The sequence below is a fragment of the Orbicella franksi genome, chromosome 2 (assembly GCF_964199315.1).
Source record: "Orbicella franksi chromosome 2, jaOrbFran1.1, whole genome shotgun sequence".
Classification (NCBI taxonomy): Eukaryota; Metazoa; Cnidaria; class Anthozoa; order Scleractinia; family Merulinidae; genus Orbicella; species Orbicella franksi.
The window spans coordinates 7,870,303-7,890,872 of NC_138146.1; the positions used below are offsets into that span (position 1 = coordinate 7,870,303).

At 38.9% G+C, this 20,570-nt stretch overlaps 1 protein-coding gene across 1 annotated transcript; it reads left to right on the top strand.

Annotated features, from left to right (window-relative positions):
* Nucleotides 1-16,249: 16,249 nt before the first annotated feature.
* LOC145470358 (uncharacterized) lies at nucleotides 16,250-17,017 on the top strand. Its single transcript, XM_081454196.1, has one exon. The coding sequence runs from the start codon at nucleotides 16,250-16,252 to the stop codon at nucleotides 17,015-17,017; it is 768 nt and encodes a 255-aa protein (XP_081310322.1).
* Nucleotides 17,018-20,570: the final 3,553 nt, after the last annotated feature.

Sequence of the window (20,570 nt, forward strand, 5' to 3'; positions counted from 1 at the left end):
AATCGCACTACGCTGTCCAGATTTCTTTCTTACAAAGTTTCCAGACTTCGCTCTCTTGGAAAGTTCCAAGACTTCGCCTTTCTGTTGGCCAGTCCGAATAACTGTCATGGTGTTAGTTGAGTACTTGACTTTGTTTGGTGGTCGTAGTTCAGACAATTCGGCTAATGTGGATTGCGTGACAATGGTGAACATATGACGTTTTGCAAAGTGAGTGAAGATGGCGACGTAGACCCCGAGGGGAGGGGGACACCCATATAAAAAGGACGGGGGTGCTCATGGAAATTTTGAGAAGAACCCTTAAGAAGTACCAAGGTCCTGTTTTGTGGGGGTGGCTTGAATTGTTTTTCCCCTAAGAGATACCAATTCTTACATAACACATTATCTACTGTCATATTTCTTTTTCGGATCAGTACCCTAAAAAGCATCCCAAAAGCTCCCGCTGTGGACCTTTTGAGGCTCAACACCCTAAAGGCTGCTTAAACTTCATTTTTAACCCTTAAAAGGTAGGAAAAACACCCCCGTCATTCTTATATGGTAGTCTGCCCGCCTCGCCGTGGGCGTGGACTGGGAATCAAAACTGTTCCTTCGCTCGCCTCGTGTAGGCAGGGTGTTTTCTCTCTACGTCTCCCTGAAAAAATGGAAACTACAGTCGAACCTCTACAGAAATGGCCACCTCTCTGCAACGGCCACTTTTTTCGTGCCGGCGGACGGTCACTCTTATTTTAACGTCTCTAGAATGGCCACCTCTACACAACGGCAGCAGCCACTAAAACGCGTCCCAACTGCCAAAATAACTTCTCTGAAACAGCCAGTTAATCAACAACTGACGAATCCTGTCTACAAAACTCCATTTTTAATTGGACATGGTCACGAAACTTGATCAATACCGCGCGTCGTTGGTCTCTATTTCTGTCTGGTTTCTGTCTTATTGATATATTTTGATTGTGTTATGTATTTACATGTTATACTGAGCATTTTCTTTTTAAGATAAAAAATGTTGAATCCCAAGAAAATATGGTAGGTAAGTAAGGTATATATATGGGCGCTTTCCATTGGACCAAAAATTTCCGAATTTTCTCGAACCTTTCCCAGGAAATTTCCGCACCAGCATGCCTGTTTCGAAAATTTCAGAATTTTTGGTCGAATGGAAAGCGCCCATATTATAGTTTCAATTACATAGTTTAACAGAAAGCAACAGGCGTGAATGTGTCTGTAAACGCACACCGTGTATCAAAAATCCGATGCCCTCTAGGCTTCTTTTGCTCTTTTTGTATCTTAGCACTGTCAACGGTGCATTTCTATTCAAAAAGTACAAACGACAAACATGTATTTTGAAGGTAAAGAGGAAGGGTGTGTTGTACAACTTTTGTGAACGCGGTAATACTTTCCATTAATCTACGTAGACATGCCGTGATAGCAGGACCCGCGGCTATGTGATTCGTCGAGTTCTGTCCTTTTGCAGAATTAAACAACACCCCCCTCCCCCCTACATCTTCCAATTTCGTCCAAAAATGTTTAGTTAGGCTGAAAATGCTTGCACGAGCAAACAGTTTGGATTCACTCGCCGTCGTCTTCACTCCCTTCGCAAGAGGCCGTTTGTCACGTGTTTGTCACGCAATCCACATTTGCAGATTTGTCTGAACTCGGCAGGTTTCTTTCACAGGTCACAGGTCACAGGTCACAGGTCACCAAAAAATATGCCAAAACGTCATGAAACAGATGCACACAAGTGCGTCCTAAGTGTAACTATAACGGCTCTTTTCTGACAAAAAAACCCATAGGGGAAATCAGCTATAGCACTGAAATAAAAAAAAATTGATCCAACGAAAGCCAAGACTTATTTCTGTTGAAAAACATAAATTGTTTGTAGCCTTTCAATATAACATGAAAACGAAAGAGGCTTACACTGATCCGTGAATTATGAATTATCATATAGTAGATTAACTTAGTAATAGTTCTAGTTAGCAATTAATTAAATAATTAATTTTATTGTAAATCTAGGAATCGTAATCTAAACATTTTAATCGTAATTTTAAATTTTTAGTGAAGTTAAATTTAAATACACGACCCCACAAGCTTTTAGCTTTAATTATTATCGTGTTCAAATAAAGTTTATCTATCTATCTATCTATCTATCTATCTATCTATCTATCTATCTATCTATCTATCTATGCATTTACTTACGCGTGATTTGTGAACCAACGACTTTTGCGGGAATAATTTTTCACTTTTTTCGGAGATTTTAGCATCATTAAAGCTCGTAAACTACACCAAACTAGATGTAAAACCTGCCCATTCCGCGCGCTTGCGGCAGGAAGACTGAGAAACTAACCACAGCGACAGTGAACCAGGAGGGCCTAGAATCTAGTCTGTCACGATGTGTCACACACGGCATTTCGATGCATCAAAATGGAGGGTTCTGTATGTTTTGAGAAACGTGGATAAAATTTGTATTTTTATGTGACACATGATTTAGCCTTTGCATGTTTACGTGAAAAGTGATTGCTTCTTTTTTTCTGTGAAGGTAAAACTGTTTTCGAATTTTTTGTGATGCGTGAAAAGGCCAATTACTTATGCGTGAAATTGTTTTCAGAGGAGGTATAGGGGACCCTCTTGTTTCTGTTTAGTACATACCCGTTGTAAAGATTTCAAAAAATGAGAGAAATAAAACAGTTCAATTTGCTATCATAATGAATTATCTTATTACGATAAAATATATTAACACTACATGTCTGAAAGCTACATTTCAACCCATTTCGTACATATACCACCCCTAGAATTTTTTTCATTAAAATTATACAGTAAAACATTTTAAGTTAGGGTTTGTTGCATGAAAACATCGATAAACCTCTTGGGAATCTCGGGTAATCGTTACATCGCGAGTTTTACTGTGTTTTGAGTGTGACCTGTGACCTGTGACCTGTGACCTGTGACCTGTGACCTGTGACCTGTGACCTGTGACCTGTGAAAGAAACCTGCCGGTCTGAACTGGAACCACCAAACAAAAGTCAAGTACTTACTCAACTAACACCATGACAGTTATTCGGACTGGCTAACAGAACGGCGAAGTCGTGGAATTTTCAAAGGGAGCGAAGTTTGGAAACTTTGTAAGGAAGAAATCGGGAGAGCGTAGTGCGATTGGCGAAGAAACATTTGTGGTTTTCTGTCTTGCTGCTTTATACGTTTTGCAAGTGGCGGACGACTGTTGGAACATTCGAAGCAAAAGGGTGTCACAGTATGTGTTTTATTCAGAGGTATGTGCCATATTAGGTGATAGTAAACGAACGATTCATCTATAAATCTGGTGGTAAAAAACAGGGGCAATTGTACCCATTAGAATTGCAAGCACACGGGTAAGAAATACAACGGTCGAATTATCTTGCCGTAATATGCCACAGCTTTGCGAAGTTGATCATGAGGTTTCGCCAACTGCTCGCGCTTTGTTATCATTACCTGGTCTTAGACTAGGATTTCAAGAAATGCTGCAATGAGACGGTTATTTTTAAAGTAGAGTGTGCCTGTTTACATGAAATGGTTGTGCTCGAATATTTACGCCAAACATGATGGAGGCAACTGTAATCGATTAATTGATCACTCAAGTTTCACGTTTCAAAATGTTTTTTTTTTTTTTTCCGGCTAAGGGTCTTCCACATGAAACTGCCGACATTGAACGAATAATGTGTACTACAGTTGTAGCCTTCCAAAAGAAACATACAGTAGGCGGAAGTAAAATCAGTTTCGGGCGATATGCACGTGCCGGTGATCGAAATAAATTTGCATAACATTACAATGTACCGAAAGCAGCGTCTTTTTTCATTTAACTGCAAATAATTGCCAAAGTTAATCATGTGGTCAATCTAAAAGGTAAAAAACCAGATTGCAAGCATCTTTGTTGACGAAAAAGGCTTTCATTCGCTTATTTTTGTTTTCGATGAAGGTAGCTTTAAAAGTTCCATGTTGATTTCACGAATGACGAGTTTTTCAAAATATACCACACGTTTATTGCTCCCGACAGGGTACTTTTTTCGGGCCGCGGAAAAGACGTTCACACAACATAATATGGAGCATGGGCTTTCAGAAAATTTTAGTTTCGACTTTAAATTCAATGTACCAGTGGGCTTTTGATGGTATTGAAATTAGCTAAAAGTAGCCGTTTCGCTCACGAGCGTCGATGAAAGTACTTGTATCGGCCTAAAATATTAATGCTTTAGAAACAGCAAGACATGCACTATGAGCTACCCAAAGTATATTGATAGATATCATCGCGTTGATCTGTACGAGCGAAAAGAAATGCACAATTTTCGGGCATTTTCGGCGGCGGCAGGCAGCTAAAATGGCGATTTTCGGACTTTCCTCGATTTCGAAAAAACTACAGCGCTTCAGGACTTTTGAATGGTATTTTCGAAAACAACTCACTATAGAGGTTATTTTGGCAAAATATGGGAACGGGCTCTTAATTATTATTATTGTTATCATCATTATCATTATCATAATCGTTATCATTATCATCATTATTATTTTATTATTATTATTATTATTATTTTATTATTATTATTATTATTATTATTATATTAAAATGTATTCAGCTACTGAATCTGGAAAGCTGCTACTTCAGTTTAGAGCAAACGTATTTGAGCAGATGTCAGTAACTTCTGGAACATTGCAAACGACTTATACTTACGTAAACTGACAGAGAGATCGAAAAGAAAGCAACCTCATTTGATTAATAATAGACGGATTGTTAACAAACTCTGCAAGCTGTTGTACCTCATACCACCATAATAACAACATAAAGTAACAAACGCTTTTTGCACGTCTCTGGAGATGATGTGTACCCTTACTTTTGATTAATAATTAACCAACGAACTACCCTAGCCTGGTCAATTACCTTAGATAATTACTGATAGCCCTCGGTTCAAACTACTTACTGTCATGTTTTTCTTATTAGGCTTCTATCAGAGAATCAATTAAAGGACCTGCCTCCCGGAGTTTTCTCAAACAACACTAAGCTGCGGACGCTGTAAGTTGAACTCAGTATCAATTCTACCCGGCCATAACAGACAAGGATGGAGATAAATTATTCACACAATAGGATTGCTCGAAATGCCGTTCAATGCAAACGTTCAACAGCACCGAACAGCAATTTCCTAAAAAAATCTCAAGAAAGTAATTAGTCGGGCTTTCGAAGGAAAGCGCGAGTCATAAAATACAAGCCGTTTTGTCTTGGTCGCCAAAAGGGGGCTCATGGTCCCAGGCGGTCCTAGCGTAGAGAGAGAAACTGGGGATTATAATGCTGTGTTTTGTTAAGAAATATGTCAATCGTTTTCGGAGCGGGTCGGTCTACGAATTATATTGCTTGAAAGCCTGCTAAATGAGCAAAGTTCGTGCTCGTTCTCACGAGATAACAAATGAGCAACATCACTGACATACAAACAAACTATGATGCTGAGACAGACACCACAGATGTTGAAAAAAATCAAGAATCGTCGTAAATAGAACTTCGAAGATGAGGCAAACAACATGCAAATGGATAAAGAGGATACTCAACGAAGCAGCTTGAATAGTATATATCTGAGCGTAACTCCTGCGTTAAGGTGGCTTACTACAGTTTTCCTAGGTCTCAGTAGCGCGCACTACGATCGCCTGCGAGACGTCAGTATTAATCGCACGTGCAAAAATGGCGTAAGAAACCCTAAGAAGAAACTAAAACCACTTCAGCACTTGAAAGGCGTTAAATCACTTCGGTATACGTAGCAATAGTTTCAAACTCTCCGCTTAGGTACTCGGTCGTTCATTTTGGCTATTTGTTAACGTTTAATTGTTGAAGTTTCACATAGAATGGTAACAGACTTAAGCAAACACTAAATAGAGAAAGGAAAAACATCTTGGAACAATTTTGAAAAGAGTTTGAAGTTGGGCTGTTATAATCCATCAAAACTGCAAGCCACCTTAAAATATCCTTATTTTTTAATTTGTTCTTATAACGTTTAATAGGCTTACTTGGAAAGTGCGATTTGATTTGATATATTAATTTAACTTTGTTTGGAAAAATAATTTTAAAAAATCGCTTCTTGCGATATATACGAAAATCCAGTTCTTTTAACACATTTATGGTTCCTTCTCGGTCGGGATTTTACAATACAGAACATTTGCGATGGAAATTTTCACTTTGTCTATTTTGATCCAAAGCTAGGCTACGGGAAAAAAGCTCGGCTGGGTCTGATACAGTTCTTACACCTTAAGATGGGCTAAAATTTGGCAAACCGAGATAGAATCTGATTGGCTAACTGTATGATGAACACTGCCAGAAGATGAAGCAGATGTGTTTGAGGATTGTGATTTCCCATGCTACTACGCCCTTTAGGATCGTTTTATTTTTATTAGATAGTTGGCAACATCACGGCTGCTGCGAAGTTTCGCAAGTTTTTTTCGGAATAAAGCAAAATTCGATGAATTTAGGTTTCCATACACGGTATCTTACTTACAAATATCCCGATTTTACTGCACCCTCACGGTTTTAGAAATGAATACGAATCCTATCAGGCCGTTACGTATCTCAAGCAGTTGGTCATTTAGATGAGAAAAAACAAATTTCTCAAACTTTCTCAGATGTATGGTCTAGATAAGCGATTGACAAAAATATAACTTTCAGTTCAATTCGATCGGTATTTTAGCGCTAAGGCGACTATCTTGGTTTTGCCCCTCTGAGAGGGCTTTCAGCGGCCATTTTGAACAATTTGCCACACAAAGAAGACGTTATAAATCCGGGTAAAAATCCTTTATTCGAGAGAAGCAAACGTTTCTTGTTACGTTGAGAGGCTGTTTTGGCAATTTGACCAACATCTGATTTTTTTACAGAATTTTGAATTTCTTCCTTTTCGAACTACTCATGAAGCGCCATAGAAAAGGCGAAGTTTGAAGGAAAATATCGCCAAAAGTACATCATTTGAGATCCCAAAACTACCCTCCACTTAAAGAGCAATGTCTCACCTGTAAAAATATGCAATAAAACTTTGGAGCAGTTGAAACCGAAAAATGTTAGAAGAAGAAGTTTAAGCTGGGCTTTTGTCAACAAAGACCGCCGCCCTAATTAGCATAACGACGTCAAAATAACGATGCACAAAGAAAATCACGATATATTCCACTTACCTCGCGACATGTCGACAACTGGGTGTTCCACGATACTATCATGTTATACTATCAGTGGGTTTCAGCCGCATTTTCGATGATTAGTGTGCGAAATAACTCTGAGATATCACAACGGTAGCCTCCGAACGCAGACGTATTTCCGGCTGTCGCTTGTCTCCGCCGAAAATAACTTCTGCGAACCCGAGCCAGGAAACGATTTCTGTGACATAATGACTTTTGTTTCTCCTTGGCCAATCAGATTCCATGATAGAATAAAACTCGAGTGCTCCTCGCAGCGAACAGATCGTTTTCACTGTCACGCAATAAAAAAATAAATCGAAAACCATCCGGTGGAAAAAGCTATGAAATTATGATGTTATAGTAGATAACTAAACAAGCCACTTCTCCAAGTTTTAGGCCTGTACCTTTCCCCAAACTTAAGATATTCGTCGAAATGTTTCGCCGATATTTACAGAGCCCAGTATGAAAACGCCATGTTGGTGCACCTCCGTGGTACACCAATATGGCGGCCGGAAAATAGTGTAAACATCTGGATCTTCCTTTGGCTATCTAGGCGACTGATTATCAGCACTGATCAAACAAGCATTTACATAAGCACTTTTCCTAAAGCTTTAACTTCTAAAAAGGCTTAAAATCATGGAATAAGTATATATTTCTCGACAAACTCGATCATAGCCTTGTGTCACGCACCTCCATAACCCTGAAATTCAAAATGCTCTGGATTCCAAACGAAGCACGCTATTGAGCTGTAAAATTGTAAACAGATATAAATATACCGCCTCTTGTGCCTGATGAGGACAAAAACGTTGGTGGCTCTTTCGTTTTGGATTTTAGAAAGGATGACGTCACGTGAAAACGATCTATACCTCGCACAGTAGTTCTTGGGCTACTTGCGCTAAACTGTGATTGGTTTAAAATCCCTACGTCACAGAAATCGTTTCCTGGCTAGGGTTCGCAGACGTTATTTTCGGCGGAGACAAGCGACAGCCCGAAATACGTCTGCGTTCGCAGGCTATCACAACGGTAAAGCAGATTTCAACTGTCCGAAGCCCGCGTCATACTACCTATCAATATTGTTTGTCTTTCGTCTCATAAGCCGCTGTTTACAAGAAGTTTAACAATTTGCTGAGATCCTAACTAACCCAAAAATCTTTTAGCAGCCTTTAAAATCTTCCTCTTAATCGAGGATTCTCATCAAGAACTCGTTTAAGCTCAGTTCTGTTTAAATTTGTTGTGCACTCGCCATTATTCCACAGATTGCGTTACATTTGACAAGTGCACATTCCAATGGTAGGGGTAGGGTGGGCAGGAAGTGAAAATGTAACCGGCTTTAAAGCCATTTTTCGCATTTTAATGGACATTTCAGTGGCGGAACTGGTAACTGGCTTTCCCGGAATGATTTGAATATGAGTTTCTGCTTGGAAATTTGAGGCATTTTCAAGGTTTTTTTTTTTTTTTGTATTGTGGATGGTCGGGGGGGGGGGGGTGGGGCGAAAGAGATGCATTGTATTAAAAAAAGAGAGAAAGGAAAAAAAAACGATAGATAGTACCAGGTCAAAAGGTTATAATCCTTATGTAATCTCATGTTCAGCTTTATCAGTTCATTCTATGAGGCCCTATTACGGGTTTTTACGATACTGGATATTTGTTTAAAAATTGACAGGAGATACGCACTTTAGGAGAAAAATTAATGGGGTAGAGCATGTTTAGATCAGATAAAACGGGACATTAATTGAGTAGGAAATTGTTAAGCTGGATTTAAAAGGACACAAGATATTTAGGCCAAAAATTAGTAGGACAAGGGATACACCGACAACCCTCCCCACCACTATGGGGCTTCATCAACGGTCTGCTATTTAGGATAAAAATAAAAGTATGTTAACTGCTATAAGCATTCATTCTGGACTTTTAGTACTTACATCACCGTGGATTATGAGAGTTTGGTATCCGATTTTAGGGATTTGAGGTTAAGTAACGCACCCACATGCTAGTTATTTCTAAACCCACACTCGTTTCCGTAGTACCCTGAATAGATCGATAAAGACGGGGCTAGAGAAATAAACAGAGAATTAAAAGTGTTCCGAATTCTTTACCGTTTAACACAAATTTCTTACATGACACCCTTTGTGTCTTTGCAAAGAGATCGAGGCACAACATCCCACACTATATATGTAAACAACTCTCCTAAGCTCATTGACGGCCATTACTTTTTCCGGAGAGTTTTAATTTACTACAAATAAAATGGGAATAGAATTCCAATAAAAAGCCTCTTGCTTGTTTTTTTGTTCAGCATTATACTTGTGTCTTGTGCCCGAAATGCTATCAAATGCTGCGAGAGGCAACAGACTGATCATGACAAGCAGCGCGCAAGAAGTAATGGTAAGCGGCGTTTTATTGAAACTCCTTATATTTTCTAAACCGTTCCACTTTTGCATCAGACGAGGAAATGCTAAGATAATTACTGAAGAACCATTTACAGTACGGTTCATGTTGACTTGTTCCTGAAAGAGAAAACCTATTTGACAAGGCCAAAATATGATATAGCGACAATCGTGGTATTTACCCAGTCCTAGCAAATTCTACACTTCCATCCCCAGTCCCTGCTAAAGAAATTAAACCTAAAGGCTGGGCCCTGAAAGTGACGAAAAAGGCCACTCATTTTGATGAAAAACAAAAAAAGCTACCTTCTAAAGTCGCCGGAAAGAGTTACCGTAGAACAAAAGATGAAGCACGCAAAAGATGAGGACAAAATTAGGCGGATCACCTTTGATTATTTCCTGACTTCTCGCCACGTTCAATCCTTCTCCAGAATGACTGCGAAGCTCAGAAACAGACAGGAGGAGGTCCTCGAAAAAGACACAACAGCCCGCTGAGAATCAAACTGCAGATATTCTTGACAAGTGTCAGTTAACTCATGCAATTGCTTGTGACTCATTCAAATTGTGTGTCTTAAACGCAGCTATGTTGGTTTCAAAAAGCTAAGCGTCAACATGTTTCGCTTTATATACGAGTATTTTGACCTAGATATTTGTAACATTCCAAGATCGCGTGAAGCGCCCTACATAGAGTTGACTGACTAGTCTTGTGCAGACATGCAGCTGTGCTCCATCACAGAACTGGACCACGTTAGCGGCTGAGGGGTATCTCAGGCTCATAAAGAACGGTGTCTACTAAATATAAACGTGTTTCTGCCAGATTAGGAAAACGTAGAAAAAGTAGATCTTAGCCGGGGCTATTGGAATCCACAAAGAAAACTGGGTGTAGCCATTAATTTTCCGAGCTAATTAGCCTTGAATCTCGAAGAAAACTGCTGATGTTAGCATTTTTCAGAAAAAAAAAAAAAGAAAAAGATATTTCTTCACAGATTTTCCTAGAGTTCGCCTTTACATGCAGAAAACTAAACACATTGATAAACATCTTTAAACTACATGGTACATGGTAGCATAAAAACAACTTTTGGTATCACTGTTTTTAATAACAAAATCGTCCCAGCAGCGCTTTTAGCGTCCCTGGACAGCTCTCCTCTGGCTTAACCAAAATAAAGTCTACATAGTTTTTCCTCACAGCTAAAAACTATTCACGTGGTGAATAGGCTTGCCATTTCCATTTCATAGTATAAAATGTAGCGGTTATCACACATTTTCAAAAGTAAATGATTTGTTTCATCCTTTCGAAAACTTTGTCGGTTGCCCGTTACATTTTTTTTCCTGTTACGTCCCTAGAAAGTCGCACATCGATGTCCTTCGCACTTGTTTGGCGCGCACATATGCCATCTGCAGTTGGATATGATTTCTTTTGCGGGTACGATAACATCTAGTTTTTCAGCTGGAAGTCGCGCGCCTGCTAGCGTAGTTGATTATTCCAGACCAAACACGCGCCTAACATTTAAACCATGCCTTACAAGATGCACAGACCGTGTGCCAACAAAAAAGAGGCACCGTCGTTAACTGCCCTTCAGTAATTTTCTGAGCACTTCCTTTTCTGGTGCAAAAGTGAAACGGCTAATAAAATATAAGGAGTTTCAATAAAAAGCCGATGACCATTACTTCCTGCGCACTCTTTGCCAGTCTGTTACCGCCTTTCGCAAAATTTGGTGACATTTCCGGCAGCGAAAGACACAAGTGTCCCAATTTATCTGATCTAAACATGCTTCACCCCATTAATTTTTCCCCTAAAGTTCGTGTATCCGGTCAATTTCTCACCAAAATATCCAGTATCCTGACAAGCCCTAATAGGGCCTCATTGATGAACTGGTACACCTGATCAAGGGCCTGATACTATCTACCGGTTTTTTTCTCTTTTTAATACAATGCACGCCCCCCCCCCCCCCACCCTCCCTCACCCCACAAAATGTCCCTTAAAATGCGAAAAATGGTTTTAAAGCCGGTTACAATTTCACTTCCTGCCCACCCTACCCCTACCCATTGGAATGTGCACTTGTCAAATGTAACGCAATCTGAGGAATAATAGAGACCTTAAGCACCAAGACGGAAGATGGCGACGGCGACGGGAAATCCGCGTAGAGGCTGGGGCGAGATCGGCGTCGGGTTCCACTCGCCTGAGCATGTTAAGCAACACTACGACGGCAACTTCGAATGAATCTACAGCAAGATTCTCACGGCACATCAATTTGTTATGTTCTTCGGTCCAGTACATTACAGAGCTGTTGAATTATCACAATAAAACGGACATTTCAAGCTGCTTGTGATAACTTTCTCGTTCAAATCATTTCAATCAAGAGAAGATGAAGAGGAGTGGAAGTTTTGGCCGGAATTTTTTAGTTTCAGTTTTAGAAATGATTTCTGGTGGCTAAAAAAGTCTAAAGGACGTTAAATGTAAACAATAAGGTGCATTTATTTTGCTTTGGAGTAAAAAGTAAGTTGTCCATGTTTCGCTGTTTATACTGTTTATAGCGACACTGAAAATCATTTTACCCAAAGGTCGTTTTACCTTCTCATCATCTTAGAAATAGGAATGTAAATATAAGCTTATATAATAAGAGAGAGATATCAGCATAAACAAATGGCGAGCATATTAAATTGGATCAGCGATAACTAGGGCACAGAAGATATAAATGCAATAGATTTTACCGAATGGACTTCTTCGAGCTTATGTTATTCTGTGATTTGCCGACTGGCGGCTTGTGCTAGCGCATGTTTAATAATAATAATAGCTTTGTTAATGTGTCAATAAGAATTGCAAAGGTTACAGCAGCTTTTCTGCTTCAGGGATGTTCATCGCAGAATTTCTCCTCTAAAAGCTTTAACAGTAAACACCCAAAGGTACTTCTTTATGTGTCTTAAGAAAACATACGGTAAATCAAAGAAAAGGACGAAAAACTTTGCGATGAACTATCAGGTTGTCCGCACTACGTCAAAACAAGGATTAGGGACTTTAAGATATGGTACGGCTAGGCTGTAGTACGGCGGCAGATAGTGAAGATCGCTTCCGGTGACGTCATGACGTGCCTACCAGTACGGCTTTCCCGCCGTAGCCTTGCTATCTACTACGGGAAAGTGCCTGGTTTCACGTACTCTTCACAACGTGAGTATAAGCCTGCTGTTTACGTCTCATTTGAACGCTTTTTTCACTGTTTGAACAGCCTAGTTTGAAGATAAAGTTCTCAATCATAAAAATCAGTTCTAAGATCATTGTTTCTTTGTCATTCGTACAGAAAATATGAACGATTTTAACACCTACCGCGAGATGATCAATTCAGTCATATTAGTATCGGGCCGAACAGCCGTAGATAAGAAAGCTTCATATGTTCTAATCTGAGCTATAATCGTTTATTACTGTTCAAAATGTATTTTATTATAATCGAAAGTTTTGTATTTTCGGGCTTTTCACGTAATCGTTGCACGAACAACCTGTCCGTGTTGACATCGAGCTTTTTTACATGAGAGTTTATATTTTGTTTTGTAGTTGGAATTACAGGCGGTTCTATCAAGTTCTTAAAGGCAAATCTTAGTTCTGGAAGATGTAAGACGGATACAGGAGAAGGAACTCATTGTCATTAATCAAGCCTATTTGATATGAAAGTAGAATAATCTCTGGTTTCCTTGAACTGAAGTAGTCATTTTTGTAAAGACACGTAGAGACTGCACATACCGTTGCCGTACAGCAAAATCTTAATCAGTTGAGTTTGGCGGGTAAAACACCGTTGTCAGCCTAGTCCTTCACGGCCAAAGTAGCCGTAGTAGCACCTCGACGTAGCGTATCTTTAAGTCCCTAATGTGGTGTCGCCAACGTCAGGACGACGGCAGATTGCAATCAGCTTTTCAGGTTGAGATAAGTTAATAAAGATGGTGAATTTTAAGCTCGGTAATGAAATGTGAAGGTGAATTAATCAAGGTCATTTAACTGAGTTCATATGTAAAATTTTTATTTTTTTTTTTTCGATTCCTGTCGGGGACTCAGAATTTTTCTTTGTCCCACGCTCGTGTCATGTTGATCAATTCACCTTCACATTTCATTACCGAGCTTAAAGTAGTCGCCCTGCCGCTAAAATACCGATCGAATTGAACTGAAAGTTATATTTTTGTGAATCACTTATCTAGACCATTCATCTAACAAAGTTTGAGAAATTTGTTTTTTTCTCGTCCAAAATTGACCATAGTTGATAATTAGAGAGGGTGGCTCTCAAGAAAACCACGACGGAAGCGGCATCGGAACGCAGATTAATGTTTTGTCCGTGAGAACTGGCGGGTGACACGCCTCATACAGTTTCATGTAACAGTTACACGAAATAAATAATCATGCAGATTAATGTTTTGTCCATCAGAACTGGCGGGTGACATGCCTCATACATTTCGATGTAACACGAAAGAAATAATCACGCAGATCAGTGTTTTGTTCATCAGAACTGGCGGGTGACACACCTCATACAGTCCAATGTAACATAGCCTGAAATGTCATGTAACACGGCGTTACTGATAGTCATTTCTTAGCGAATGAGACATGCGCCGATGGCGAGTACGCATTTCTACAAGCAATGTTCCTTAATATTCTCAATTCCATATTCAGTAGTCGTCATTTCTAGGAATTTGGTTGTGAGATCTTGATTGATTTTCGTGATCTTAGTGAGTGACGGCACTTCTGCAAGATCCTGAATCCTGAAGCAAGTACAGTATACTATGATGAGTGACCACAATCAATAATTGGCCCATTTCTACAAGAAATGTTCCTTCAAATGTTATTGTTCATGGTCAGCGGTTGTCATTTCTTGTTATAATTTGTTTTGAGATCTTTTGGTGCACTTTGTAAGTGGGCCACTTTATGCCAACATTCATCTTGAAGTATGTACATGATGACTGACCACAATGAATAATTGGCCAGTTACTACAAGCAAGTTACATGTAACTTGAAATTTTCATTTTAATATTCAGTAGGTGTGATGTTTTGAGGATTTGATTGTAAGATCTTAATTCTTGTGTACTCTGTGAGTAATGGACATGTAAATGAAATATAGAACTTACCTGCTGTTATCTAGATACAAGGTTAACTAAATCTACCACAGTTGAGATCCATTGTGTTTAAAAATTTTGTATGTACTTGTAAAGCTTGAGTAGAAAGAAACTGTAAGCAGTTTTCAAAAAGGGGATGCAAATAATGTTGATTGCATTAAATTTCCATTAGGCTAGATTTATAAATAGTGTAAAAATAGTGCAATATTCAAAATCTGTTTTTAAGGTAGACATTGCTGTTATTATTTAAAACTACTATTTAAATAGTATACTCACCTGATTGAAAATTACAACTTTGTTTAAACAGACTGTTTTGGTTGTATTCTAAAACTTAATATAAATTGCTATCTCAAATAGGTTTTAAACATCCTATTTAAAACATATTTTACGCTCCTGGTATCTAAACTTCATTCTAAATGCCCTGTTTAAAACCTGTTTTATAAAGTTAATTTGTCAACTACACTTTAAATATCCTATCTAAAGACTATTTTTACACTGATAATTTGTAAAATACTTTTTTAAATTTACGACCATTGCCAAGATAACATTCAAAACAGTGTTTAACTAGTATTTTTATTTTAGCCGCGACGGCTAATTCTTTTTTAACTTTGGATCCAAATTTATCGTTGTGTTCCAGATTCAGTCTCGTGATAAAGAAAGTACATGACCTTGGAGTACCGCGGCATTCGTTGGTATAACATAAAATAATTTTTAATCGACGTTGTCCTCGGCTTCGCCGTCGTGGTTACTTAAACTCCCTCGTGTCTCAACTAGGACGCACTCGGACGGTTTTTTTTTTATTCGGCCACTTTTTTGTCCGAAAATAAAATCGTCCGAAATTTTGTAATGGATGCATTATCAGGAGTGATGAGGGTAATTAACAATGAGTCTGGTTATTTATGATCTATTTTGGTTTTTGCAGGAATGAGCTTTGACTCAGATTTAAATTAAATTTGCAGGCTAATTCTTTGATCCACTTTGTGTGATAAAGAATTCTCGGAACACCATATTTTAAGCTTGTAAAATTACTTTATTGAATGTCTTGCCCAGTGAGAGTGCAAGATGAACCAAATCCTGCGGTGCGATTGGCTACCCGAGCGAGCAAGATGGAGTTATCTTGTCCGCTCGTGACTACCCGCTGTGTCTCGCAATAAAAATTTACCCGAAAACCATACAATAAATCCTTTATTGACCAAGCTTATTCGGTCAAGATGCAGGCTTGTTTATAAACTATGTGAGCCTATTCTTTACGAGTTGCTTTCGTCATCAAAAAGTACATCATGCCGAGAATAACTTTGAATGATGCAACTTGAAGTGTGATAAGTAATCAAGCAGAGTTTGTCATCTAGTTTGTTTTGCTTTTATTTACTTATTTAAATTGTGAAGTGCTAATGAACTACACGGAATTAGCGCTATACAAATGTTACTTATTATCATCAATATTATTATTATTATTATTATTATTATTATTATTTCAAAATAAAAATGAGCGATAGAAATTTTACACAACGTTTCGATGTCGTCATGACACCATTATCAAGTGACAAGAAAATAACGGTTCAACAGTGTTATATATGCGGTGAGAGATGTGATTGTTCATTGACATATTTGTTTAAACAAATAGTTTCGCGCAGATGGAACCAGTTAAGGAAACTATCGAAATAATCGCCGAAAAAGCGTTCGTAAACAGCTGGTTTAACGAAACACACAAGTTAAACATCAATCAGCCTGACCTGATGCAACTTCTAGAAGTAGCAACTAAGAACCAATTGTTCCAGTTCGATGGCAAGCTTTATCAACAGACTCACGGAGTGGCAATGGGCTCACCTTTGGGACCCCTTATGACAAACGCATTTCTCTGCTCCATCGAAGAGAAATTAGAACATGACAACAAGCTCCCAGAGTTTTATAGGCGGTACGTCGATGACACGCTTGCCACGATGAAGGATGTGCCAGCAGCAGAAGCCTTTTTAACAACACTTAACAACTGTCACCCATCCATAAATTTCACAATGGTACTAGCTTCTGACAACACGCTACCATTTATTGGTATGGAACTTAAGAAAGGTCACAAACTGGAAACCAGTGTTTACCGGAAGCCAACAAATACCGGCCTACTACTCCATCACCAAAGCCATGTGGACAAAAGGTACAAGAAATCGCTCATTAAAACCATGATAAACCGTGCTTTTCACCTGTCATTCACATGGGAGTCTTTCGTAACTGAATGTGATCGCCTGAAGCTGATGTTTACGAACCTCAAGTACCCTGAAAGCCTAATTAACTCCATCGTTTCACACTTTGTCACCTCAACTACCTGTCAACGAAGATACTGTTCATCGAGTGGTATTGGCATTTACAGATCAAACGTCGGCCGATGCAGTGAAAAAACAACTATCTGACCTAAGCAAGAAAATCGATCACACTCTTCAACCAGTATTCAAGAGTCGCAAAATCTGTGAAGATCTCAAGGTGCGTGAACCAAAACCACCTCTAATTAATCAACAATGCGTAGTGTTCAATTACCAATGTGATCTGTGCGATGCAGAGTATGTCGGGTATACCAGCCGGCATTTGCACCAACATATTGATGAACACAGGTTCTCCGCAATCGGAAAGCATTTAAAGAACGACGACCTTGTCAATAATTTTTCCGTCCTAAAGAAATGCAACGGAAAACTGGATTGTTTGATTTACGAAATGTTGTTTATTAGAAAGAAGAAACCTAGCCTGAACACGCAATCGGATTCCATCCGCGCGAAACTATTTGTTCAAACAAATATGTTAATGAACAATCACACCTCTCACCGCATATATAACACTGTTAAACCGTTATTTTCTTGTCACTTGATAATGATGTCATGACGACATCGAAACGTTGTGTAAAATTTCTATCGTTCATTTTTATTTTGAAATGTTTATCGAAATTTAATCTCAATCAATTATTATTATTATTATTATTATTATTACTATCATCATCATCATCTAACAAAGAATAAATTTCACATTGTGAAATATTAACTACCTAAAAATGTTGATCTGTGTGTATTTTAACGTTTGACTCAGATCTATGGACGCGAACTTCCTTGAGGAGCTGCCTGATGAACTCTTTTCCAATTTGGTCAACTTAAAGTGGCTGTAAGTAAAAATGAGAAAAATAAAAATAGATAAACTGTAATACTTGCGAGCAGCCTTTTCACAAACAGATAATTTTTCACTTCTATTTTTGCTTTTCCCCTGACAGAAAAGATTGCTCCCGTTGTCCTGTTACAATGCAAACGTCACCAACATTACAGTTAATCATTACAATTGATCAGTTAATACAACGATGTTAGATGTAAGAAGTTAAGGTAGAATGTTGGAAACATCTCAAAAACAGTTTTACTCTGGTTAGTTGGTTGGTTGGTTGGTGGGTTAGCTGGTTGGTTGTTTTGCTGGTTGGTTGGAAGTGCGTCTCAAATGGCTAAGATGCAAAGTGGGTTTCCACTGTCTACAGTAATATGATGGACGAACTTGCGGTATTTATAGTAGAGTATCTCAAGCCCTGATTATACAGTGTATAGATACAGATTGGTAAGCAGGTCCAGGGCCTTATTTATACTTCGAGAGAACTTTAAGTGATTTTACTTTGATGACAATAGGCCAACAATTTCTCGACGTATGTTTAAGCCGTTTTTGTGTTCCCTCTCTGCAAGAGGTAACGAGGGTCTTGATGAAAGGCAGTTTTCTTCTACATCTACATTCGGTTTCGTCGGTATAGTCGTCAGACATCACACCATTAGACAGACCATTATAAGAAGTTCATTGTGGTTCTTAAGGGCCCATTAACCGATTCATGCGCGCGCTCCCGCGCGTTGCTAAGGAGGTGAAATTTCACTTCCGGTCACTTACGTCAGCCCGAACACGGAAAATAAAAACAACTCAAAAACTTACAAATTCGCTTACATTTTAGATGTTTTTCTTTGTGTTTCGCAAAATGCAAAGTAAAAAAAGTACAAGCAAAGACAAAATAGGAGAAAGACAGAAAAACAAGAGCAATAGAAAGAGAAAAACTAACTCCGTGTGGCTTTGTTCAAGTTGATCTTGCCGAAGTGCGCTGGTAATGTAAATTGCGCACGCGCTGATAGGGTAACTTCCAATATATATCGGGCGCACTTCCGGTTTCTTTATATTCTACAGGAAACGCGGTTTTTCATTAAATCCAGCCTTTTTCGACGAATTTCGATTAAAGCCAACGTTAGCAACATAGCTATGCATTTCTTTTTCGAAATCATGCTTTTTGCAGAAAATTACGAATTTTTCAATATTTTGAAATGCTTTCAAAATCTTACCTTTTAGAAATGAAACAAAATCGATGCATAGCGTATTGAGAATTTAAATTAAAATATTAAATCAATGAAAAAAATCCTGAGAAAGTAATTTGCCTGGGAGCCTTTGCATTTTTTCTGTGTTAGTCACATGACCATGAGCGTGGCCTGATGACGTCATCACTAGTGTTACTGATCATGAAAAAGTTAAAACACATGAAATAACTCTGAAGTAACTAAAAATGACGAGGTTATATGAGAATAAATTTTCCCTAGCAACGGCTCGAAAAGATCGGTTAATGGGCCCTTAATGATGGTGTAAGTTTGTAGTTGGTTGGATGATTTTTTAGTCAATGCTATAGTTGTAGTGCCCGAGTGTGGGAACCAGGTTTCTGCTGGCCACAGCAGTATTATTGAATCTTGGGAGATCTTATGTACAAGTTTAAGATTATTCACAAAGCGACTGAGTAAGGAAGAAATATAAGCAAGTATAGGGCTTGGTACCAGTGGCGTTAACTTCACATACAGTTTATTCTCTTAAATGGTCGGTTACCCTCTCTCTTCTTTTCATAGATCACTTCCTTTGCAGATTTAGCATATTTTCAATCCAAGATGTCAGCTTTGATATCAAACGGGTTGTCCATGACATATGAGATTTGTCGTCGCTATCATCTCTGATTAGTACATTAGTGGGTATTATGTCACTGAAATTCTAGTTGCTACAAACTCGTTAGGACTGAATAATTATAGATTAGTTTTGTCGAAACTCATTAAAAGGTTTGAGCTTAGGTATCACGTGCACACAACAACACCCATCTGTTTTAGGTTCCTCTAAAGAGGGTCACACTCAAGGGGTTGTTCTACCAACAGTTCGAGTGCACTGTCATCCTAGATGGAAACCTGTCAGATCGGTTCTCTGTGGAGTCTGGTGTGCGACAGGGATGTGTCACCTCTCCTATCCTCTTTCTGGTTGCCTCATTGATTGGATCATGCGTAGGACAATGGCTGATAGAACCAGAGGCGTATAGTGGACACTCTTTTCCCAGCTTGAAGATCTCGACTTTGCAGATGACCTTGCTGTTCTCTCCACAACACGTTCCCTCCTATAGGAGAAGACTCAGCAGGTGTGTGAAGCAGATAGGCTTGTCCATCAACACCTCAGCGACCCAGGTTATGTGGATCAATGCAATTCCCAGATGCACTCATTACAGCAGATGGTGAACCAGTTGGCTTGGTGGAGGAATTCAGCTACTTGGGAAGCCTTGTCTCAAAGGACAATGTAGCACAGAAGGACACCAAAGCAAGGGTTGGGAAAGCTCGCGGTGCATTTTCAAGACTCCAGCCTATACGGAAGTTGAAGCAGTACAGCCTAAGGAGGAAGCTTAGACTATACAACATTATGGTTAAGCCAGTTCTGCTGCATGGTTCCGACTACTGGGGAGTGGTAAAAGATGATATGAACAAGATCAGTGTCTTCCACAACGGTTGTCTTAGGAGAATCTTTCGCATCTTCTGGCTTAACAATAATAATTTGCTACCTCTGAGGTAAGAAATGCCCATATCAGTCAAACTGTTTTGAAATCTATATGAGGAGAGATTGAAATACTTATTTCACTGGCGGAGTCACTCCTAGTCCTACCCTCTGGTA